General features: G+C 36.7%; 2 protein-coding genes across 5 annotated transcripts in view; one reads left to right on the forward strand and one right to left on the reverse strand.

The window, feature by feature from the left end:
- CCDC85A (coiled-coil domain containing 85A) overlaps positions 1–26,182 on the forward strand; it is a 1,028,435-nt gene that overhangs the window by 136,575 nt on the left and 865,678 nt on the right. For all 3 annotated transcript variants that reach the window (XR_012498974.1, XR_012498973.1, XR_006723740.2), the window contains exon 3: positions 1,125–1,197. The gene's annotated coding sequence lies outside the window, so the exon portion shown is untranslated. The remainder of the gene's footprint in view (positions 1–1,124; positions 1,198–26,182) is intronic.
- EFEMP1 (EGF containing fibulin extracellular matrix protein 1) overlaps positions 15,223–26,182 on the reverse strand; it is a 59,065-nt gene continuing 48,105 nt past the window's right edge. For both annotated transcript variants that reach the window (XM_045514367.2, XM_010951880.3), the window contains exons 8-11: positions 25,303–25,422; positions 21,519–21,642; positions 21,237–21,432; positions 15,223–15,824 (exon numbers count right to left, since the gene is read on the reverse strand). In XM_045514367.2, the coding sequence (XP_045370323.1) occupies positions 15,663–15,824; positions 21,237–21,432; positions 21,519–21,642; positions 25,303–25,422 (602 nt within the window). In that variant the 3' untranslated portion in view covers positions 15,223–15,662. The remainder of the gene's footprint in view (positions 15,825–21,236; positions 21,433–21,518; positions 21,643–25,302; positions 25,423–26,182) is intronic.

Below are 26,182 nucleotides of genomic sequence, written 5' to 3' on the forward strand. Positions count from 1 at the left end.
GAGGCAGTGATGTAGGTATACACATCACATGTTCAGCGGACCAGGAGAAGATCAATTTGGCTAGAAGAGAGAATTCATTGAAGGAAATATTGATTTAAATAGTTGGAAAATTGATTGTGGAGGGACTTGAATGACAGGACAAATAACTGAAGGGTTAGAGGAGTTCAGGAGATATCTTATAAAACTGCCTCTTTTTCTGAAGTTTGATCCTACCTGCCACCTGAATGTGGGCCCCCATTAACCCAAAGAACTAGAACTCTCCACTCGAAAGACTCTCTGCTTTTTACAAGTGGCTCTGATGTGAAGTCTGTTGATTGTTGACATTCTTTTTTGTGGTGATTATATGAAGACACATTAAAGGAAAGTCCAGTCTGCACGTGTTTCTGAGATTTTTATATTCAGTCTTTGCTTAGCTTTCATGAGGCATGAAGAATCTATGGCCTAACTGGTCAGCTGGTTTACTGGCTCACCCTGTAAAGTAAATATTGTGTATCTGCAAGTGGAAAAGTCAGTACGTGTAATCTAGCTGCCTAGTCACGCCTGCCCAAACACTGTTGAAAACTTTGACCAAGGGCTATAAAATTGTCAAGAACTACAGCTCAAGCTTGCTTCCACACCAAATAGCTCGTTATTGAAGCTATTAAGAAGATAACAGGGCATGCATTTAACTTGCTAAGATCCCTTTTTTGCTACAGAAGCATCTGGTAGAGCTAGACAGCTTTATGTTACATAATTTTTTATTTCTTGTTTTTTATTTATCCTCAACTTCAATTTATTTGACATCAAAATTTACCCCACCCTTCTTTAAGCACACTCATATAACATAAAGTGTATCTTGCTATCAATGCAGTGACTTCAAAATGGAATCTTCAGATTGGCCCACAGACTATTAAAAAAAAATTTCTTTGGTGTCTTTTAGCAGATGTTTGATTTTAACCCTCCTCCAAGGTAATCATGGGCTGCTATGAGACTTCCCCACTGCCATTTTGTGACATTCACAGCATCGCTTCTTTTCTTTTCTTTCGTTTTTGCACAATTTTATCACAGAGTGTTTAAAACATCTCTTGGGAAAAGGATGAGAATTTCTGCTGAAGGGTCTAAACTTTTTTTTTTTTTTTGAACAGGAGGAAGTGAATGATATGTACTGAAGCCCCCATGGTTACTTTTGGAATGGTGTGCTACTTAGGACCCGTGTTGGTGAGTATGCACTTGATGTGCAAACAGTTACTTCTGTTAAGGTAAAGTGGCCCAAGCGTGTCTGTAGCTTTCTGCACAGTTAAGCTGCATGAGCTTTCATTCAACAGAAGAAAACATGTTAAATCTTGATAAATTGGAAAAAAAAAAACCTGAGCATGTTATTAAGTTGCAACTGATATTCAACAGCTCTACCTAAATCTCTAAGAAGCAAACAAGGAGTATTTACTCTTTTATTCATTGTTCAACTTTGCACAATTGCTTTTATGCTTCAGTGCATAGAAATGCTTACTGCTTATAAAGGTTTTTTTATACTTATATTTTACATTTAACTGACCTTCAGATGTTAAGTCTAAAGAGGGTACATTTCAGTGATCCAAAGAAGAATCACACAAGGGTTGTGTGTTGTGTTTTCAATTTTAATTATAAATCTCAATTGCTTAATGCCTTACTTACTCCATTTAGTTCCTCCCTGAATTCAGGCTAATTTTCATGGCTGCCTTAGCCATCTCTAATATAAACTTTTCATTTCCTCCCTATTTACCTCAGCTAGAGATAAAGAAGAGTCTTTTTCAAATCTTTAGTTGTGATGTTAGGAATGCTGAGAAGATTTCCTTATTTTCCAAATTAACTCATAAGTAGTTTTTTTTTTTATTAGTAATATTCCTTCAACAGGCACCAAAGATCTTAATGCAACTTACTTACCCATGGTACCTATTAGCCTTATTCCAGGTAGACAGGGTTTTAGGTTTACTGACATGTTTTTAAAAAGAACCACAGAAAATATCCATGGCCACATAGACTTAATCACTGACCAGTAATGATGTGGTTAGGACCATGAGCTTTGGTGTCAGACTGACTTGGATTATAGACCTGGCTCCACCACTTTCTACTCGTGTGACTTGGACAGTTTCTTCTCCAACACTCAGCCTCTTTGTCTTTCAAATGGGACAGAAATGTCCCTGTTATAAACAAGATAATATCTGTAATGCATACAAAGTATTTAGCACAGTGTGAGGCCACTGTCTATGGCATATAATAGGCATTCAGTAAATGTTACCATTATTACTATTTAAATATCTAGGCATTAAAAAATGCTTTTCTTGGAAAAGGGTAACACAGATTTGATAACACTAAGCTTCAAGGTGTCTGAAGGCATGCCTTAGCTTTTCATCTGAGGCACTGGCCTAAATTCCATGCTAGGAGATTAATGTGAATTCCTGGCGCCTGGATCCTTGCTCTTGAACCTCACTTAACACTTCTGAATCCAAAGTGCTCCTGCAGCTTTTGCCTTTTGCGTCTACTTGTTTGATGTCTGGACCTCTGTCCTTTGCTGTTGTGTAGCCAAAGTCTGGCCTTTCCTCCTGATTCTTTCTTTTTTTAACTTTACTTTTTTGGGTGGGTGGTAATTAGGTTTGTTTATTTATTTAGTTTAATGGAGGTCCAGGACCTCCTGCATGCTAAGCACACACTCTACCACTAAGCTATACTCTTCCCCTCCTCCTGATCCTTTTTTTTTTTAGGTTTGGCTTTGTTACGCCACCTCATCTCCTCAGGTCTGTTTCTCTGGCCTGAGTTCTGTTTTTTTGTGCTCAGCAGGTCAGCACTGATGGACCTGTCCCATGGGCTGCATGTAGGTTACTAAGATGTTAAAGTGCTCGGTTAATGGGACTGGTGGGCTCTTACTACTACTGAATAAGCACACATATGGAAGATTCTCATAACCCAATCCTAAATTTTGGACTAAGCCTTCGGCTTTAATTTAGTGTCCATTATGCTTAGGAAGCTTTAAAATAGCCTGGTGGTGATTACCTATTGTATTTTCTGGTATCCTATGGCTTCCTTGAGTTTGCTTTGAATTAAAAAAAAAAAATCTTAATCTGATATGAAAATTGTTGTAAAAAAATAATTAATTGCAGAGAGAGATATAGGAAAGTACAGAGAGGAGAATACAATATTCTTTTAATCCTATTTCGAAAATATCTACAGTTAACATTTGGTGTAATTTCTTCTTTCTGTGCATGTATTTATGTAATTGAGATAGTACTTCCTGCATTTTCCACTTAATGTATCATAAACATTCCCCACTTCATAAAAATCTCTTTATACATATTTTAATCACTGCATAATATTCTACTATATAGATGTGCCATGGTTTTAACTTAGCTATTCCCCCATTATTGCATATTTAAGCTGTTTACATTTGTTTGGTTATTAGAAATAACACTAAAGTAATCATATTTGTGCATAAACGTTCTTAAAACTCAGTACTAATACCCCCTTTTTTTAAGAGTAAAAAAACAGTTTTCTTTCTTTCTGCCATTCTTGGACAAGGATTAAACAGCTAGGCCACAACTATAGACACTTAAATATCCATTATATGAATAAATAGATATTGAAAAGGTGATTTGCCCTCATTAAAAAAGAATACATGGAACCAAGTAAGGGTTTTACTTACCTTTTTTTTTTTTTTTAATTGAAGTACAGTCTGTTACAGTGTGTCAGTTTCTGGTATACAGCACAATGTCCCAGTCATGTGTATACATACATATATTTGTTTTCATATTCTATTTCATTAAAGGTTATTACAAGATATTGAATATAGTGCCCTGTGCTTTACAGAAGAAACTTGTTTTTTTGAACCTATTTTTATATATAATGGCTAACATTTTTAAACCTCAAACTCCTAAATTTATCCCTTCCCACCCTCTTTCCCTGGTAACCATTAGATTGTTTACTATGTCTGTGGGTCTGTTTCTGTTTTGTAGATGAGCTCATTAGTATCCTTTTTTTTTTTTTTTTTTTTTTTTTTTAGATTCCACATATGAGTGATATGTGGTTTTTTCTTTCTCTTTATGGAACACTTCACTTAGAATGATGATCTCTACATCCATCCATGTTGCTTCAAATGGCATTATTTTATTCTTTTTTATGGCTGAGTAGTATTCCACTGTATAAATATATCACAACTTCTTAGAACACTCCCTCACACAATACACAAAAATAAACTCAAAATGGCTTAAAGACTTAAATATAAGACAAGACACGATAAATCTCCTAGAAGAAAACATGGGCAAAATGTTCTCTGACATAAATCTTAGCAATGTTTTCCTAGGGCAGTCTACCCAGGCAATAGAAATAAAAGCAATAATTAACAAATGAGACCTAATTAAACTGATAAGCTTTTGCACAGTAAAGAAAACCATAAGCAAAACAAAACAACAACCTATGGAATGGGAGAAAATATTTGCAAATGATGTGACTGACAAAGGCTTAATTTCCAGAATATATAGACAGCTCTTACAGCTTAATAATGGAAAAACAGCCCAATCCAAAAATGGATTGGGCTAAGAAGACCTAAACAAGCATTTCTCCAATGAAGTCATACAAATGGCCAATAGACATATGAAAAAAATGCTCAGTATTGCTAATTATTGGAGAAATGAAAATCAAAACTACTGTGAGGTATCACCTCACACCAGTTGGAATGGCCATCATTCAAAAGTCCATGAACGATAAATACTGGAGAGGATGTGGAGAAAAGGGAACCTTCCTATACTGCTGATGGGAATGCAGTTTGGTGGAGCTATTTTGGAAAACAGTATGGAGATTCCTCAAAAAGCTAAAAATAGACTTACCATATGATCCAGCAATTCCACTCCTGGTCATATATCCAGAGGGAAATCTAATTCGAAAAGATACATGCACCTCAGTGTTCATGGAGCACTATATACAATAGCCAAGACATGGAAGCAACCTAAATGTCCATTGACAGATGACTGGATAAAGAAGTTGTGGAATATTTATACGATGGATTACTTATCTTTGAACATAAGAAGTATGTTAAAGAGAAGGGATATAGAGAAAAAAGTGAAACTGAAATTTAATCTGGAAGTTAGAAAACTGTTCTCTACTTCAGTGGAACGCTCCCATTACCATACTAAAGAATATACAGTTGACTTTTGAACAACACGGGCTTGAACAACATGGGTTTATTTATATGCAAATTTTTTCAGGAGTGAATGCTACAGTACTACACGATACACAGTTGCTTGAATCCATGGATGTGGAACCTCGTATATGGAGGAACCGGGTAAAATGAAGGCCAGAATTTTTACTTGGCAGAGGGTAGGCACCCCTAACCCCTTCATTGTTCAATGGTCAACTGTACTCATTTTCTAGCTTCTCATTGAGGCAGGGACTGCTAGCTAGTGACCAAAGCCCTTTGTTCTTCTTTCTGGACAAACAGCTAGACTCTGTTTCCCAGCCTTATTCGCAAGTGTGACCAAAGGAAGACAGCAGAGTGATATAAGCCATTTCCAGGCCTGCCTGGCAAAAAATTCTCACATTCAAAATGCCATTGATCCACCTCTTGATGTAGATGAGGATAGTGACCTTGGAAGTCATCAGTTGCAGAGAGTTGAGTTCTGCAAATGGAAGAAGCTTGGTTCCTGCATCTCTGCTTGGAAACAATTGGCTGCCTATTGGGTTACCAGAAACCTAGGCTCATTCCTGACCTGTCCTTCTCCCTCACTAACTACATCCAATTTGTCATTAAGTCCTTTATTTTGTCCTTTCTCTATACAGAATCTATTCATTTCTCTTCATGCTCTCCACCAACACTTTTGTCCAAGTTAGTTTATCATCTTTTCCTGGGCTGCTGGCATAGTCTTCTAACCTGCATGCGTTCTGATCCCCTTCCAGTCTAGCTCTAGGTCAAAGGGAGTTTTTCCAAAGTGCAAATACAATGGCATTACTTACCTGTTTAAAATATTCAAATAGCTTTCCATGGATCTAAGAATAAAGACACACATTCTTCAATGGTACCCTCTTCATCTTCAAGAGCTCAGCTCTAGGGATATTTTTCAAGGGATGCCTGAATAGGTCATTTGATTTCCCCCTATTATAGGTGCTTGTAGCTCCATCTGCCTTTTTTGGTAGCATCTGTCATAGTTGCAGTTTTACATTTGTTTGTGGGATTGTTTGATTAATTTGTTTCCCTCAATAAACTAAGTTTGTTAGAAGCAGGAAGGGTGTTTAAACAACCATCATATCCATGCTTGTGGAAAGAATGAAATAAGGAGTTAAGTAAAGAAAGAGAGAAAAATGGTTGAGGAAATGAAAAAACTGATAGATGGAGTGAGATTTGTCACCACATGGTTGAGTACTAGGAGTCAGGATCTTGGTTAAGTGTTAGGAACTATGAGGTTTATGAAGTTTCTTGACATGTTCCTTTTTGTGTTTTATTTCCTTGCCTTTGTGTGTAAATTCCCCTCTGCTGAAATACCCTTTCTTTACTGGAACAAACCCTGTTCCACTTTAGGATCAGCCCAGGAGTGCCTACTCTGACTTCCTCTAGTCAGGGTTAACTGCTCTCAGCAGTCCTCCCCTTGGAACATATTAAGGCTCTAGAAAAAAATGGATCTTGCTTCCAATCTTGGTTTGCCCCTGCTTGAAATTTAACCCTAAACAAATCATTAAATCTGCTTCTTCATCAGTAAAATGGAGCTGAAAATCCCTTCTTCATTGGATGAAAGTGAGGAGATAATAGCCTAAAAGCTCCTCATAAATATAGGTGCTCAACAAATAGTGATTATTTTTAAAAAACTGAACCCAAATTATTGGGTTTAATTCTTTAACCATATTGTAAGTTCTTTGAGGCCAGAGACTGTATCATATTTATCTTTGTTCTCTTAGCACAGTGCCAGGTGCCCAGTGTTTGTTTTTTGAAGCAAGTTACAGTAGAGTTATAAGAGAGGATCCTGGAGCTGAGATGTAATCAAGGATTAGATGGCTTCAGATTGACCTTATTGAGGTCTTTACCTTCTTATTAATGGCTAATCAACAGATCCTTGGAGGAAATAAAGGCAGATAATCACTGCTTAGAGACTAATAGGGGGAATAGAATATTTAATCACTACAAGAGCACATCTAATAGAGGCCAGAGGTTGAAATATAGTTTTCAACTTTTGGGCTTGAATTAGAAATTAGCAACTCTTAAATACACAATTGCTATTAATAAGATTAAATGATGCCTGTAGGTTGTGGTGATAAGTTTGAAATAAAGGGTCATGTCCTGTACCTTTTTTCTCTGCCTATTCAAATATTCCAAGGCCTAGGGTAAATGTCCTTTTCTCTTTGCACAAAAGCCCCATATATGCTAGGCATTACCACTACTTTGTGCAACCAGGAACATATCCAGGTTTTGAGCAAAGCTTATACATATTTAGAAGCTCACATTAAGGGAAAGAATACAAAATTATAAATGCAAAATTAGACACAAAAGCTATTCTTATTTAGACTGACAAAAGAAATCACAATAAATTACAAATTTTAAGAGCTGACAGCAAATATCACAAAGCCTGGGGAATGCCAGGCATTCCTTTGTAATATTTTTTTCCCCTACATTTTTTGGCTGTATACTCTTTGATTGCCTATGGCACCAATTTTATAATATCATTTCTTAAAGAGATAATAGAAAGATAACTCAACCTTTCTTCTAGAATTGTTGAGAAAAAATTCTTAGTATTTTGCAAAAAGATTATTTTGATTTCACAAGCCATTTTGGCAATGTCATGGAAATTTTAAGGATTGTTGTCAAATTTGGGAATCCTCTATCAAGTTTCTATCATATAAGATATGTAGAACTATAAATCACTCCAAGTTTTCTTGTCCAAGGATTAATGTTAAATACCTTTTGAAATGGCCACACTCACTAACTAGCGAGTTGTCAATGACCTTGTTGTGGTGGTAAAATTATCCATTTAATGTTTTCTTTACTGATGTTAGTGTTCATTTTGAAGTAGCAGGACATTTAAATTCTTTCCCAGTATGTTCACATGATTCACTTTTTTTCATTAATTTGATCAACCCAAGAGTCCCATTTATTACTTCTACTTGAAATTTGTTTCTTCCTCTTGATGAATTACAGTTTCTGGTATTGTCTGAAATATTTTGGGGGTTATAATTCACTTCTGATTGTCAGAATAATATCTAGTGTATTCTTATAGAAATAGATGAAAAATGTTTTCATGGTATGGTGCATTTATAATTGCCTATGCTACATAATTAAATATATTCTTGAATAGGCACTGAATAAAAACCAAATCCTCTGCTCTTCATTTTATACTTTTGGTGATTGGGAGAATTTTCTATAGATTAGCTTCTGGCTCTGCATATTTTAAAATCTGTTGTTCCTCTACTACCTCCTCTGGTGCTGGACACTGCAGGGCAGATTAAACTATGCTAGGACCCCTGACTTGAAACTTTGTGCATACTGTCAGGTAAAGTCAACACAGAGGGTAGTAGGAATACTTTTAGAAGCTATTCCTACCCAGACATGAACTGGAATTAAATATACATTGAAGTGACTGTGAACTATATAGATATAACCCACAAAGTCCAAGTTAAATAAACCCTTCTAACTCAACTTCCCTGGGCTGGATTCCCAAAAATGCTTGTAACCATCCCAGTGCTACCCAACATGAGGAGAGATATGAAGAGGGGAACCTAAGAGGAAAGGTCAATTGTAACCTATTCAGTTAAAATGCATTACTTTTGCAAATTTTACAAAAATAGTATGACAATGTGAACAAGGCCTCTTTAGGGCCTTAGAAAGGATTGATGCAAGGGAAGGGCCTTGAAGTTTTAACTTCACTAGCTTCCTTGAAAATTTATCTTTAAAGGGCAACCAGTTTTATACAGTACTCTGTAGCTGGACTTGTGACTTGCTCTGGAGTCAGGTAGATTCATGGTGTTTATTATACAATACCACTTTACATAATACCTTATGTGTCTTTGCATCGAATGAACATTGTTGGTGCCTGATTTGCTAAGTGAGCGATACACAGAGGAGAAGAAAACCAGAGTTTTCTCTAAAGGAAGGAAGGAAGAGAGAAAAAAAGATGGAGAACCAACAGTAAAAGGTTAAGGAAAGGCTCATGTGGTATAAAGCCATCGGGCCAGTTACATGTGCATCTGTTGTTAGACTCCAAGCAGTTTGGATGTTAGTGTCTGCCTCACATCCCCTCAGCAACATGAGCTTACTGGGGGTCAGGGAGCCGGGTAACCCTGGTCACAGGGATGGGAGCGGGTAGATAAATGGTCCAGTCTAGGTGGCTTCTGGTGGGATGCTTTTGAGGCAAGTTTAAGACTATTTCTCAGAGGATCCCCAGAGAAACTAAGTGTTAGTTTGCCCACAGAAGTGACCTGCTCATTAACTCACTCATTTATTGGCATCTTTCCCTTCCCTGACTCACTTTGCCTAGTTTCTCACCTGTACTTCCTAAGTTAACCTCTGGAACTACCCACACTTAGTTCTGTGACAGGGTCTTCTTTTGGGGCAACACAAACCAAGACACCTGGTTTAAGTCATGTGCAAGTAATTTACCACTTAAAGAAACATAATCTAAATAAGATACAAAAACATGGAAAACAGGTTTTAAAGGAAATAAATAAACAATTTGGAGACACTCAACTCCACAAAATTCTTTATTTGTTATATGCATCTTTTTAAAAAGAATGCTGAGATTCTGATGAAACTAATTTAGTTTCTATGGGAAGATTTGAAAAAGAGCTAAATTACTGCATTCAGGTCTTTAAAATTCCCTTGCATTTATATTCCAACTCTAGCTTATTAAAGGGGTCTGTGCTCCGTTAACATACATATGTGCTTACAATATAAACAGCTTAACTAGACATCTGTGTTGACTACATATAAATGTCAGTTAACATTTTGACTTGTTTTTGTTCAGCGATCTTGATATTTCAGTCTGCTGGCCAGATGAAACAAGATTGGGTTTTTGGTACCAGATGTGTCACAGTTTGGGCTTGTATTTTGCAGGTGCTCCCCTCAGCTGGGAAGATGGAAATTTGCCATCTTTCTGAAATGATGATTCAGGATAGAAATATAAATGTGTTAAAAATAATTCAAGATATTAATAGAGGGTTTTGTCCCTTGTGGGCTTCTTATGCAAAACATAAGAGCAGACCAGCAGCTGCACTATATTTTAAAAGAAGAGAAATTGAGAACCATACAAGACTATTTAAAACACAAGCAACCTCTTGCAGTCACGAAAACAAGATTCAGTAATAAACTTGTATTTGTGAAGCTTCCCCCCAAATAATAATCCCACTGGGTTGTGCTCAGGTGGTCTTAAGGTACTGAACTATCTTTCTCCTTCCATTATTTGGATTCGCTAAAATATCTACTTTGTAGAAACAGAGTGATAGAGATGACTACATTTTTTAGATAAAAATGGGGATTGGTTTCTAGATGATTTCTACCCTCTAATATTTATAGATTTTTAAAATGACAATAAAAAAACCCGTACTTTTTGGGGGTCATTTTTAGTTAAAAGTTGGGAAAGAACCAAAAGAACCATTGAGGGCTAAGTTGATTATAAAATGTGGAATCTTATCTTATTTCAGGCTTCTAAAGCAATAATCCCTTAGATGATGATGTTCATTTTTTGCTCCTTCAATAATCACCTAATGAAATTAACCAATGTCAGGAATGGCAGTAATCTTTCATTAATGCCTTACCTTCCACTAATTCTGTGGAAGGAAGGAAGGACTCTTTAAGCCTTTTGGTCTAGCTTCTGAATGAGGAGAATGTTAATCCCATTCCATTTTACTATCCCTCTCAAAGCTCCCCATGCAGAGAGCTCTGTTTGTATCCTTAGTAATAGGCCTTTTTTTTTTTTTTTCCATTCTTTTGGAAATTGCTATCCTCTCAAATATAGTAAGGTCTACATGATTGGTCCTTGAATTTTAGTTTCTAGAGTTCAGGAGTATTTTGAGTAACACAATTACTTTTGCCTCTCTGGAATTTCTTAAGAGGACAAATGAGCTAGAGTTTAACAGAATAAATCAGAATCAGATTGTTATCTATGCTGTTTCAACCTGACTGCATGTAACAGCAGAAGTGACAACCGGTCATGCTAGTGACAAACTAGCAAGGCTGGTCTACAAATTGGGGTGGGCTTTGCAGGAAGAAGCTTGGAAGGAAAGGGATTGCTAGTTGGTGTTGAAATTTGGAGTATAGCCAATGAAAAGAGCCCCAGTCTAAGTCATGAGACTCGCATTCTAGGCACAGTGCTCTTGCTCAACAAACCATGATCTTGAGCAAGTCTTAGTAACATGGTTTGACCAGGTGGCATCTAAGTTTAGAATCCTATTACTATTGAAAAGAGGTATATGAAATGGGAGATTTTATGTTTAGAGGGGATGGAAATTGAAAGTTGTCAAAAAAAAAACTATATAAGAGGGAAATTTGGCAGCTAAAGGGAGTTAATCTCATTTCGAGAAGTCTTAACAACCAAGAGGTCTTTCCTAACCACTGTCAGAAAATAACTGTCCAGTCAGAGAGCACAGAAATCTCAGAACCCAGCTACACGCATTGGAATGGTGAAGCCATGGAAATGACTAGTTCAGTCCTCATTATTGACGCTTACTGAGTAAGGACATATGAATTTCCCTAGAAGCATGTTTGGAAGTGTGGGAACACATGGCTGGACTTTTTTCACTGGTGAAACATGGTAAAATGACTTTCAGTTTAACATGAATAATCATATTTCAGTTGGAATCAATGGAAAGGAGCAAAACATGCATAATTTAATAGTGAATACTAAAAAATTATTTTTAATTATAATTTTAAATATATAATTTTAAATAATAAATAGCTAAATTGGGTTATTTCTCATGTCGTTGGCTCCAACAATGAACCTTCACTATGAAGATCTGTTTTTTGGTGGGAACTGTTAGTTTTCTTTTTCACCAATGTCCAGTGCTTCCCAACAGCCACTGTATCCAAAGAATACTCAAATGTTTAAAAAAAATTGGGCAGATAGAGCCACTTTTTCTTTCATTGCAGCTCTTGTGAGGGAATAGTTATAGCTTTTAAAGCTGGAAAAACACCTTGCTTCAGTAACTCAGTTTTATGGGTAAAGAAACCAAGTTCCCAAGAAGTCTCAGAACTAGTTAATGTTAGAACTGATACTAGAACTCTGATTCTTCTCTGCTCCACCACACTGTTAGATGTTGGAAGAGATTACCATAGAAGTTGCTCAATAAATGTTTGCTGCTGAATGATAATGACTGATGATGAATTATTTTCATAATTCCCATCAGTGGGAGCTGGTTTAAATCAGTGATTCTCATGGAGAAGGGAAGGAGGGAGTCATGTATAATTTGAAAATAAAGCAGGGCTTTGTCTTACTGCTTTGGTTTGTTTTTAGTGGTGGTATTTACTTTATTTTGAATTTCAAATTACACTTAAAGAGAGCATGAGATATTTATGTTTATTGAGGATGGTTGTCCTTGTAAAGGGAATGCATGTGTTAGCTTTTCAAAGTTCTTTCCAGGATTTTTCTTCTATGAATGAAATATGATTTTCACTTGCAGTTCTTCTTAATTAAGCATGAAACTGAAAGTGGATGATTTATGCTATAAAATTAGTGGATGAATAGTCTAGGAATCAGTTTCCTTTTTGATACTCCAGATAAAAAGAAATTGCAGTTGGAAACAACCTATCAACTATTGTCCATCAACTGATGAATGGATAAGCAAATGTGGTATATCTATACAATGGAATATTGTTCAGTCATAAAAAGGAATGAAGTACTGATATATGTTACAACATGGCTGAATTTGGGGACATTATGCTAAGTGAAAGAAGCCAGACACAAAAGGCCACCTATTATATGTGATTCTAATTGTATGAAATGTCCAGAATAGGCAAATTCATAGAGACAGAAAGTAGGTTAGTGGTAACTCTCACCAGAGTTTGTGGGAGGGGATGATGAGGAATAACTGCTAATGGGTATGAGGTTTATTTTTGAGTGATGAAATTGTTATGGGACTAGATACTGGTGATATTTGCATAACATTGTAATATATTGAATCCACTGAATTGTACACTTTAAAATGGTGAATTTTATGTGTATTTTGTAATTAAAAAAGAAAAGGAATTGCATCAGTGACACTTTAATATATTAGCCCTCTCCATGTGTCTATGATTTGTGAATAGGACCAGGCTTTGGAATGAAAGGAAATAATCTTGTTTGCAGCTAATGGCTTCTGTAAGTCCAAAAAATATATGTAATATATTACTATATTATTATCATAAATTATATAATTATAAATTATCACATATATTACATAATTAATCTATAGGATATATTATTATAGAATTATATATAATCCATGTATTTTTATATATAATTCTATAATATATATGTTATTATAGGTCTATAATAATATATAGGTGTTTAGAGGTTGGGGTGGAGGGTCAGAACTTATGCATAACTATTTCAGAGAGATTCCCGTTTCTTCTGCTGTCCTCTTTGGATGTGTAGATAAGACCCTGCCTCTTTGTTTAAGAGTGAAAAATCTGTTGGAAGAAGGTCTTAGGCAATTTTTTTGTTTGTTTTCACTCTTACCGTGCCCAGCTCTGACTTGAGAATTGTGTCAATTTGTAGAAAAATCACTATATTGATTAAGAATGGAAAAGTTTGGATTGAACTTGATTTATCTGGACTGTAAGTAATCCTGTGGACGGGGTGACAAGAACATACTCAACAGTCCTGCTGTGTTGTGGCTGGTTGTTCACTCTGCTTCTTTGTCTGGCCCTTGGTTACACTTGTTCTCTCATCATTGTTTCTACCCCCCTATACCCTTTAAAAACACCCCTGCCTACTCACGCAAGAAGTTTGTGTATTATTCCTTGGTCTCTTGGTGCACTTTCTTTTTGACAATTACTGCATATTTTGTCAACTCTCTGAGGAACATTTATTTCAGTGGCAAGGTTATCTGGTGACAGAGGTTCTTCATATCTGCTTTGAAATTGGATGTAAGGGAAAATTGACTGCACAAATTTTTGTGGAGTGATTTTAACAGTTTTTTGTTTGTTTCCTCAACTCCTAGGTTATTTATTTTTTTTAAAAAAGCAAATAGTTGTTCTTGCTCTGGCAGCTATAACTAATTTTTTTCCCAGACACAAAAATTATATTGGCTGTTATTGGCTACACTAAAAAAAATCCAAAGATTGGGTGATCCTCTAAAAGAATATTTATTTCAGTTTAAAAATATAATACATCAAAGGGAAGCAGTAACATTTTAAACAAATAAGACATAAAACCTTTTCATAGAATGAGGAGGGAGGATAATTTGCTTTAGTTCATTATCACTCTGGATGCCAAGAATAAGAATCATCACCATTTCCTTTCTCTGTGAGTATCACATATAAAGATGATAAATTTTAGTTATAAGTTACTGAAGTTTTAGGGTTTTAATTTTATTAAAAAATTAAAAGTTCCTCAGAAAAATAATTTCTTCATTTTGCTCTGTATTCTGTGGAAATCCTGAATTCAGGAATCCTATTACATTTATTGAGTATCATGGACTGAATGTGTTCTCCCAAAATTCATATGTTGAAATCCTAACTTCCAGTGTGATGCTATTAGAAGCTGAGGCCTTGGGGAAGTAACTAGGTCATGAGGGTGGAGCCCTCATGAATGGGATTAGAGCTTTTATAAAAGGAACCCCAGAAACCTCTCTTGCTCTCTTTCTGTGTGTAAGGATATGAGTCTACAACCTAGAAGAGGGCTGTCATCAGAACCTGACCATGCTGGCACCCTGATCTTGGACTTCCAGCCCCCAGACTGTGAGAAATATATTTCTGTTGTTTATAAGCCACCCAGTATATAATATTTTGTTATAGCAACTCAAACTGACTAGTACACTGAGTTTGCCTCTTCAGGTCAACGCTAAAGTGGTTTAGAAAATTTTGTTTTCTCATCTCTTCCCCATAGAATTCTCAATATAATACTTTTCTCAATATAGTAATTTTTATTCATTTTGGGAATTTCGCTTAGTATTTTTTTATATTCATAACAAAAATTTTTTGACAAAATTTTAAATATCTTATAGAAACCAGTATATTATGCAATAATGATTTATTACTATGTAATAAACAACCACATTTAGACTTATCATGAAAACAAAAGCCAACACAAGTATGATAGATCCTCATTTTCTAAAGAAATATATCTTTATTGACTTTTTCCATTTTCTTACAAAGCAGTTAAAAAACTCATTCTTGAACTTGCATGCTGTTCAATGTTATGATGACTGCCTCCTTATGAGACTGTCATCACAGAAGATAATCATTGCTTGGTCCCACTTTTACAGAAAAGAATCCAAGTTTCACCAGATAGAGTATGCTTAGCTCTCTTGAAGAAGACCAGTTTAGTGGATTAATGTCTAATTTACATACAGTAATAAAGACAAACTTTGAATCTTTACAGATTAAATGCCCACTTTATACCATGGTGTAATTGTTTGAATTATTGTTGAGTGTACAGTATATAGATGTAGATGTACTAGATATGTCTATAAATAAAATAGTGCTTTAAGATAACAATATTCTTTGGCTGATTTAAATGCCTATAGCGGACTCTTTTAAAGGACTAAAATGAAAATGGCCCCACTATTATTGTCAATCTTAACACTGAGCTGGTGCGGAAAGTTCCTATACTGTTGACTGTCAGCATCTCCAGGTCCACTATATATTCTCTTGGTCCTGATAGCGACTTCACCAGCACAAGCATTGCACTTACAGGACTTGTTTGCTAAAATAAAAGAAAAAAGAGGGATGAAGAGAGTAATTTTTCTTGTATTGAAATTTCTATTATTTGAGAATACACTTCCTATAAGAATTAGGGGAAGAATTTTGAGGGTAGGATAGAAGTCACTACTTAGTTCCTTCTTGGCTTCAATCCTTCTTGGATCTTACCCCTTGTCCACACATAGTCATTAGTTCTAGTTACAGAGACCTGCTTTTATGATAGTTCTTTGTTTTCTCTTCATCCCTCTCTGTTAATGTTTCTCTTCATTTTTATCAAGTAGTCCTAGTCTTAATGGAGACTGGAGTTCACATCAGAATCTGAGAATTTTTGAACTGATAAACAAAATTGTCATCTTTCACATCTCAACATTGTGGATCTGTTAACATTCGAATAGGTGAAGAGACAATTAAGTAGTTAATTTCAATAGAATGTGGCAAATATTGAGATATATGGGGATATGAAGGGTATATATGAAGACACATAGAGGTGTACACACAGGGAAAAAGAGGAAGGATTTTGAAGCATTGATGGAAGGCTTCTGAATGCCTGAGGAGAGTCTCTCGGGATAAATGGAAGTTTTGTAAAGAAGTGCCTTCAGAAGAACTGGGTGCAGTTTCATTTTGATGAACAATGTGATGGGTGCTGGAGACTGCAGGGAGATGATTTTGGGCAGGCAGGCAAGTAGATGTGTATCTGAATGCCAAGAGGAGGGAAAGGATAGAAACAGTGGATTAGGAGAAGGGAGAGATATATATGTCATAACATTTGGTCTAGGAGAGGCCGACATTTAAGGAGTGGGCAGAAGAGAAGGCCACTGAAGGAAGCTGAGAAGAAATACATAATTAAGTGAGAAACAGATGAATGGCAAGCAGAGTCCAATAGAGCAGGGGAGGATGAGGGTGACTAGAACTGAAAAATGCCTCTGGATTTAGCAGTATGCATGTTGTTGGTGGCTTTTTTCTAGAACAACTTCGGTAGGGTAGTGGGAACAGGAGCTAGAAGAGTGACTTGGAAGTGAGAAAGTAGAGAGTGTGATTGCAGACTGTGCTTTAAGAACCCATGACTAAGAAGGGAGGGGAGAGAGAGAGAGGAGGCAACATCCAGAGGGAGAAACAAGTTGAATATGTAGGAGGTAAATGAGTGTTTGAAAGAACAAGTTTCCAGAGGAAACAGAATGAAGAATACAGGTGGTGGGTTGGTCTTGATTGATAGACATGAAACCTCGTCTTTGGAAAACTCAAGGGAGGAGGTTAGAAGAGGGACACATGGACTCAAGTTTGTGAGGGATGGGATGGGAAATTCAGGTAATTCATACATGTTGGTTTCAGTGGTTTCAGAAGAGTTGGAGGTGAGGTCACCCCCTGAAAATGAAGGGTATAAGGACTTAAAGAGTATGGGGACATTTGCAATCAGGGGCTGAAGAGAAGAAATAAAAGAAAGTAATAGGATTGCGTAGCATACTGAGGACACATCTGAAGTTGGAGACTTATAGTATTACCAATCCATGCTGACAAGCTGGGTATGAAAGTAGATATGGATTATGTGATTGATCTAGGGTTGCTGGACAGGGAGATGAGGTGTTTGTAACAGGATAGTTTAAGGCTCCACCAAGAAGTTGACAAACTGGAAGAAAGTGGGAGGTGAAGGGTCAGGGGACTAGCATCACTTTGAGGGTGAAGAACAGATAGAATGGGAGTGAGGGCATGAGAGAGAGGAAAGAGAATCAGTCACTGAGGGGGTCATGGGAGACTAAGATTCTGATGTGGAACTCTGCTGCATGATAACAAAGTCCAGCATGTGGTCGTGTGGTTGGCAGCAGAGTGACATAAAGCTGAAGGTCATGGGGGATGAGATGGCCAGGGAATTGTAGGCTAAGATACTGGATGACTATGATAGTGCCCAGATCAGGTTGCAGAGAGGAAAACTTTTCAAAATCTAAACCTTCCCTATCCCATGTCCTCTTCTCTTCTAAGTGATCTCACGCACTCCCTACACACTCTCTTTGAGTGATTTCATTCATAACCATAGCTTCGATTATCACGTATTTGCCAGTGACTTCAAAGCCCACATATTCAATTCTCTATTCACCTTTACTTGGATGGCTCATGGTGACCAGGACTCCACATGTCCAAACTGAACTCCTCACCTTCCTCTTTACACTGGCTCCTTCTTCCTTATCTCAGAAATGGCATTACCATTTACTGTTGCTCAAGACAGAAACTTGGAAGTTATGTTTGGTGCTTCCTTTTCCTCCACCTCCCCACAGCAAATGGGTTACTAAGTCATGTAGTTCTTCCTGTATCTTCATAAATCTGTCCACTTCTTTTGGACTCACTGCTACCACCTTAGTCCTCCATCTCTTGAACTACTTACTAGTCTCTCCATTTCCATTCTTGCTCCACTCCAACCCAGACTCTACAGTGTAGCCAGGTGTCTTTTTAACATGGAAATCTGCTAGCAACTCCTCTACTTGAAACCTTTAATATTGTCTGTCAGGCACTGTGTGATCTAGGCCCTGCTCATCTCTACAGGCTCCTCTCCAGCCACTCTGCCTATAGCACTGGAGTTCCAGATCAACTGGTCGGCTTTTTATTCATTCCATTTGCTAGTCCCTAATTGCTAGTCTTCAGTTTAGATCTACTTCCTCCAGGAAGCTCCCAGACTATTGCTGTCTTGGTTAGGGGTTGTTGTGTGCTCGTGAGCAATTTGCAATGCTCGGTTGTAACATTCAGCATACTTGTGAACACTTGTTCAATGTCTAGACTATAAGCTCCATTGGGGCCGGAATTGGCTTGGTTTTATTCGCTGCTGTGTCTCTAGGACCTAGCATGGTGCTTGCCTCTTATAGGTAACACTGATACCTTGAAGATGTTGACTGAATTAATTCATTCATTTAAAAATATTTTTTGAGTAACTGTAATGTGCCAGGCACCATTCATTCTATGTGCTGTGCATATGAGAGTGAACAGACAGGTAATATCTCTGCTCTCATTGCACTCACACTCTAGTAGGCAACACGGACAAATGAAAACTATGCAAGGTGGTGATAAGGATGATGAAAAAAAATAAGGCTCAGTAAGGGAGGATAAATATTGGTCAGTATGGATGGAAGATGGTATTCTACCTTCAATTTCATGTACTACTTCTTTACAATATGTCCCCTTTTCTAGGGAAGAAGATTTTCTCAGTATTCTCTCAAAAGGAATGTAAATAAAATCCTATATCCCAAGTTTCAGTCTCATGAACATTCAAGAAACATTCTTTGACTATTCCAGCCCACATTAATTCTTTGATGTCTTGGACCATGGAATTAAACACAACCTTGTCTCCTTTATTCATAGATGTTAACTATGCCACAAAGTAATATTTAAAGCTCTATGAAGTAAGGAACTGTGTATTACATGCACCTAGCATGGAGCTGAGCATATAATGGATGCTTAATTAAGGCCTGCTGATTGAGTCTTATGATTAAATGCCCTCTGCACAAGTGGAATTTCAGTGAAGAGGTTTTGTAGGATTTGATCCAATTACTTTCTAAATTATGTGATAAGAAATAGTCTTGAAATGTCTTTTTATTTTAAATACTTTTTTGTTTCAAATAGTATTTAACACTGGGGTTATCAAAATTGGCAACATTCAGAGGAGGTAATAGCTCAGTGATAGTGTGCATGCTAAGCAGGCATGAGGTCCTGGGTTCAATCCCCAGTACCTCCATTAAAATAAATATGTAAATAAATAAACCTAATTACCTCTCCCCACAAACAAAAACAAAAACAAAAACAAAAAACCAACAAAAAATGGGCAACATTTTATACCATTCGTAAAAAAGGATTTTACTTGAGAAAAACACTGTTTATATTTGAAAACATCAAGTCTATACACTGATATGAATCATAAAACTTTTAAAGTGCCATGTTGATTGCAAAAAAAAAACCCACATAGCAACTTTGCTTAACTATTTGTTGATTATGCTGGGAAATTTTATTTTCTTAAATTATGGCTAAGAGTTCAAAATGGAAAATTATTTTTAAAGAAGATTTTGAGATGAACCTATTTTATTGCCATGGGTTACAAATAATGGGTTTTTTTTTGTGCTAAAATGATTAACTTGTTATTATCTGAACTGTGTGAAATTCATTTAAAGAGTCTTACAAGTATGTAGTGTATCTCAAATTCAAAGCATCAAATGTTGAAGAAGTTTATTTTTAGTTTTTAGAAAAAAGAGTAGTAATGGATTATATTTTGGGTTGAGTTTTTCTCTTTAGAAGTTGGTCATGAGAAATTAATCATTTCTAATTTACTGGCAAAGAAACAGAATCCCATAATTCTGGAGCTGGAAGGGAACTTAATATATCAAAGAACAGGATAAACGTGTAAACAGTAAAAATCTGTAAACTTTACCACAAGGATGAATTTCTCAATTTACTTTTCATATTCTCAAAATGAAATATTGACCTTAAAATCTGATTAAAAAATGAAGAGTGCCCAAAGGAGTTTTGAAAAAATTGTAACTGGATGAATAACATCCTTAGCATGAAACAGTTACCGTAACCCTGCAAACTGCTTGGTGGGATGCCATCATTTTCACATGAAGTGGTGAGCGGTATTTTAAATATGTCAGAATTTTAACCTAAAATGAACTTGCTAAGATTCTGCAGGGAGGACTGGATGTCTGAGGCACTGGAGTCAGGCAGATATGCTGGGAAGGAAGCCCTTGGAGGATTTAGAGAGGTGCTGAGTCAATTTAAAGGAAAAGAGTCAGGGCATAAGGAAGCAAAGATAACCCAGGAGACACTGTGAAGAGAGAAAAGGCAGAATTCAGAGAAAGACTTCATCATAGGCAATGAAAGAAAGGCAAAATATAAAGGTGGCCTCACATTGCCTGCCTGGAAATTTGTAAGAATAGCTTGTGGTACAGGGGGTTGGGGTCACTTCTCAGATATTTATAGGTCTTAGCTTTGGTGCAAATATAAATAGTCTTGCAAATGTCACGATAAGGAATTCAAGGTTTTTGAAAAGCTGTCCAGGAATTATTGTATCGACATACAATTATATATTACTGATTTGTGTATATCTGTTTGTAGGGGGATTGTGTGTGTGTGTGTGTGTGTGTGTAGGCTTGTGTGTTAGTGGTCACATACAACTCCATTAGTCTGTCACCTTTATCTGAGTGACTTTAGAGAAGCTACTTAATCTCCTTGAATCTCACTTTTCTCTTCTGTAAAATAAGGAAATAAATATTAATATCTATCTGACCAAGTATTACCGGAAGAATTAAATGAGACACAGGAAGGCCTTACATGATGCCTGCACATAAACTCTTTAAACGCTAGCTTTCTTTCTATGTGAATTATTTCCAAACAACAACAAACTTGATCCTTTCTCAACAACTAAGGTTGCCCTTAGGATACTTACTCTTAGGTAGAACTCTCCATTTTCATTTCCAGATTTAATCCGAAAAGTATTGATAGTGTTGGCATAAATGGTTGTGGCCTGTATCTGAAAGATGTCTGATGGCACAGACCTATCAGATCGAATGCTCATATATTTGTAGACTATGGATTGGGGAAGTTCTCGGCACATTGCATTTGAGACTGGGCAAACACATCGGCTGCAGAGACAAAAGGATTCACCAGTTAGGCTTGGTAAAACCAGAAGATTCTCAGTTTCAAAAGCAAAAATTCTGATTTTTCTTACTTCTCTGATGTTAGAACATAGGGATCTTGACAAGGATTTCGTGGGTAACAACGGAAGCCACCATGATAATTCCAGCACATTTCATCTTCCCGACATTCATTTGTGGTCTCACACTCATTTATATCTGTAGGGACGTAGAGTTGAAGAGTTTACTGATCTAAGTAACTTGTATAAGTGGCAGATTCCAGTTTGCAAGGAAGGAAGTGAGGGAGAATCTGGACTTTGTTTAATTTGCTTTTAGGCACAAGACTGGGTGGGACCTGAGTTCATTGCATTTAATTCAGGACAGATGTAGTGGAGACATTCTTGACAGATTAATATGTGTCATTTCATGGTATTTTATCAAGCACCTATTGTTCATCTGCTGAATTCAAAGCCAAATGCTAACCATTGACTCTGCTTATATAAAAGTGAAAAACAGCACTTCTTTCCCTCTGAGGGAGTAGGGAAGGCTGAAGGAAGAAGGAGCCATCTCAGTGTGACATTGAAAAGGGTGATGGTTAGATGGAATTTTCCTGATTGGAGTGGGGAGGGCCTTTCAGGCTGAGAAAGCAGCAAACAAAAACTATGGAGATGGAAGTTTATCATCAGGCTCAGGAACTTGGGAGAGAGGGACAGGCTAGAGCTGTGGCTGTAGTAAGCAGTAGCATGCTCCTGGATAGAGATGCTTTGGGAGTGGATTACACCATCCAGAGGAAGATGTTCACAGCACAAGAAGTGAAGCTATGAAGTGTTCCACCATATAGAGCATAGCTATTTAAAGACCAGGTGTCAGCAGTGAGAGTCAACCTAGGAAAATGCAGTGCAAGGAAGTGAAAAGGGGAGAGAGTCCCAGGAAGGAGGGTTGTGGAAAGGCCAGGCTGGACAAAGACTGGTTTTAGATTTGGGAATTAGGAGCTCCCTGGTGACATCTGAGAAAACAGTTTCACTAGAGAACCACTACATTTACAACAACAATGAAAATTATATTAATATCCACATCCCTATATGTGTCTGTCTCCCTTTACATTTGAATAGTGATTTAGAGTTTATCAAATACAAGCCTTTTCTGAATCATTCCTTCCCCACAATTAGATATTTTCATTCACTAATTTACTTATTCCATAAATAATTTACTGAATCCTTGCTACAAGCCAGGCATGGTCTTGTTGCTGCAATATGATCTCTTTCTTCTCTCTGAATTCTCATACTTCATGTTCCTCTTTTGGGGCCTTTATTGCTTTCTGCTTTGCATTATTGAAATCTGCTTGTTTGTCTCAATCCTTCTGTTAGCTTGTAAACTCCTGGAGGTTAAGGGTTATCATGCACATCTTTTTATTCCATTATCACCTAGCATTAATGTACTGGAGTAACCTGGCTTCTAAGAAATATTAAATTGAACTAAGTTGCTCTTCACACAAACCATGTGGAGATGATGAGAAAAATATTATCTCTATTTGGCAGGAAGGAAAAACAAATAAGGGTTAAGTGGCTGAACCCAAATTCATACAGTTAGTGACAGGCATCTTTCCACTGCAAGGTACTGCATCTTCTAAATGAGAATAATTCCATTTCTTGACTTTGGAGAAAAAATATTTTCTTTTAGTTTCCAAACTGGCTAAAGCTATCTGGAACCCAAGAGGAGACTGGAAAAGCTAAGCAGTTTCCAAGAGTCAGTTATAAGAAGTATCTTCTTTTGGACTGGCTATGGCTAAAGAAAGAACTTAGATTCCTCAGAAGAAATCACAAGTGACTTGTCTTTTCAATATTTTTCACTTTTTTTTTTGAAAAATAAAGATGCTGTTTAGCTACAGAGAAAACAAAGACTGTTTTTTGTATATGGAATTCAATAGTAGCAAAGGAAACTATGTCATAATTTTATTTATTACTTCCAGTAATTTAGAGCCTAGCATAATCAACTCCTTAATCATTTGGAAGGTTTTTCAGAAATTATTAATAGTATTAAAATATTTGATAAGTGTGTGTCTGTGTATTCTCTCTCCCCTTCCCTCTGTTTCTTTCCCTCCCTGCTGTCCCTCTCCCCACCCCTTGCCAAACAGTTTTCATTTTCCCAAGACTGTGGAAATGAGAATAGTTATTTTATACCTAAAGTAAACCTTTTGGGGGAAGGTAAGAATCCAGACTCTTTTGGTTTTACTTTAGTCTGTGGACAGAGTTGGGAAGGCATGGTTTCATTGGGGGAAAGAATGGTACGTCTCTTTCACAAAAAATATTTTGGTTTAACCAAACATTCTAAGCTGCATATCTTCAAGATATAACACTGATGAATCCCCTATTTGCAATTCCATTTCCACCTTTAATTATAACAGACATAAGTGTTTCCATGCAAATAGCATAAGCAGAGAAAATTCCACTGAACGTTAATTTGTTTCTGCCTTTGCTGAGTATCAAATCCATTTATGATCAGAAACACATAGTCTTTTGTTTGAAGGACTCCAGGGGAATTGGTTAAGATATCCCACTGGCTAACATTTTCCTGCATGTAATATTCTCAATTAAAAGTCTCAATTAGGATTCAGAAAGTAAAACCATTGGAATGCAATGTTTTTCCACAATTAGCATTACAGAGTCTCTAGTAACCTGGAAAGGGGTATAAAGATGTTCATTGTGCAATGAACTACATTCTGATTATGCTCATACTTAGTGGTTGGATTCCACTTGAATGACCACATGCATACTATAAAATCTCAGGTCATGGATATTCCTGTGAATTCATATTTTCCTGTAAAATCATGATATAAACTGAGAATCCTGATTGTCTCCTTCCCTTGGAGATTTGCTACTAGGCATTTATATTGCTCTGAAAACTTCATAAAAATCTTGAATTGTACAGGTTTTGTAGTTTACAAATAATTTTTCTTTTTATTATTCCATTTCATTCCCTCAACTCCCTTTTCCAAATGAGGAAGCTGAGGCTCAGAGAAATTTGATAATTTGTTGTTCAAATTGTATAGAAAGAATGTTGTAGGGCTGGGACTCAAACAGATTTTGTGTCTTCAAGTTCAATCATTCTTTTAACACTCTCACTGCTTTATATAAATATGTATTTGTACTAGTTTTTCCAGGATTATGTACAGTTTTAGTTTTATTTGAGCAGTCTTTTCACTATTAAAGAAATTTTAAGTTACATGCAGCATTGGAAGTAGGGAGAAGAGGGTTCTTATTGTCAAGTCTTTCAAAGAAACCCTAAAATTGTCCTCTGTAGAGAGCTGCTTCTTCTGCCTACATGAAGCTGTGAAGATCACCTGAATGTTTATTTAAAAACTGGACCCAAGGACATTAGCTATTTTTGGATCAGTAGTTTTTCACTAAAGAATTCAAGCACATTTTAGTACACATGAGGCTGATTTTCTCAGTGCTTAAACTTCTACCCAATTTATAATCTTGGTGTTTTAGAGAACTGAGGTTAGTTTGAGGTGTGGCTAAGCACACAATAAGCCTATGCTCTACACTCAAACTCATGGGGAAATATTTTAATAATTGAGTCTTTTCTGGTGAATAATTGAAGAATATATATTAAAGATTATGTAGGCTATATAGAAGGCATATCAATATTTTATTAAGATTATTTAAATTTTAAAAAGAAAGTGATTACTTTAAATTTTGAAGAAAGTCACTCTTAATACTGTATATCCTCTTTATGAGACGTGCATATCTCATGATGAACAAGGAAAGAAAGGCTATATTCAAAGTACAAGTAGTGAAAGTCTGTGTAGAGAATCCTGTAACTTCTTCCCTGCTTTTCCTGGTTAATACTTAACAGATATGAAAGCAACAAACTTACCCTGGCATGTTCTACTTCTCACCACTTGGTATCCCTGGGGGCACATACACGAGAATTTCCCAGGTTCATTGACACATTGATATTGACACAGGTAGCTTGAGGTTCTGCATTCATCAATGTCTGTTGAACAAGAAAAGAGCAATGACAGAGCTGAAAACTTACATGTCACTGTTTTGTTATTTTCTTTTTAACACTGAAAACTCTGAAACAGAAATATAATACTTTATAAGAAGCTCAAGTGCAAATTCTAACAATATCAGCTCATTTCCCCTAGAACTTCATAGTACAAAGAATTTTTCTTACCATCAGTCTCACTGAAATATTGCTGACAGTTTGGTGAATCCTGGAACCTAACCATACTAGCTGAGCAGACTGAATGAATTGGCTCGTGGTTGATGCTCTTCATGTTGGGCTTGGCAGACCCACCCATGATGCAGATTCATATTTGCCTTCTCAGAAATCGGGTGGCTCTGCTTCCAAGTTCATCTGAGTTTTGAACTCCAAGTCCTATTCCTGTGCTTGCTTCTAGAGGTGATGTCCTGGCAGCATCTGGCCTTCAGGGAAAGAATGCTTTGCATTTCTCAATGGTACTGTCCCTATAGTTTGCTCAGAAGTCCAGAAGCAGCTGTCCAGAGCCAGTCCCTTTTCATTTTAAGCACAGTGGCATGATGTGAGCCCTTTCTATGTGGAACATGATCTTTCTGGCCCCAAGTAAAGCTGGGAGGGTTTGCAAGGAAGTCAGGAGTATCAAGTGTTAAGGGCATACCCTTCAGGATGTCTTACGCCTTTTGAATTACATGGTGGAGTGTGCACGTGCAATGGACTCTCAAGGTCATCCCTCCAGTTAAATGGTCCTCTTTTTGCTCATGTAGAAAGTGAA

The sequence above is a fragment of the Camelus bactrianus genome, chromosome 15 (genome assembly GCF_048773025.1).
Source record: "Camelus bactrianus isolate YW-2024 breed Bactrian camel chromosome 15, ASM4877302v1, whole genome shotgun sequence".
NCBI lineage: Eukaryota > Metazoa > Chordata > Mammalia > Artiodactyla > Camelidae > Camelus > Camelus bactrianus.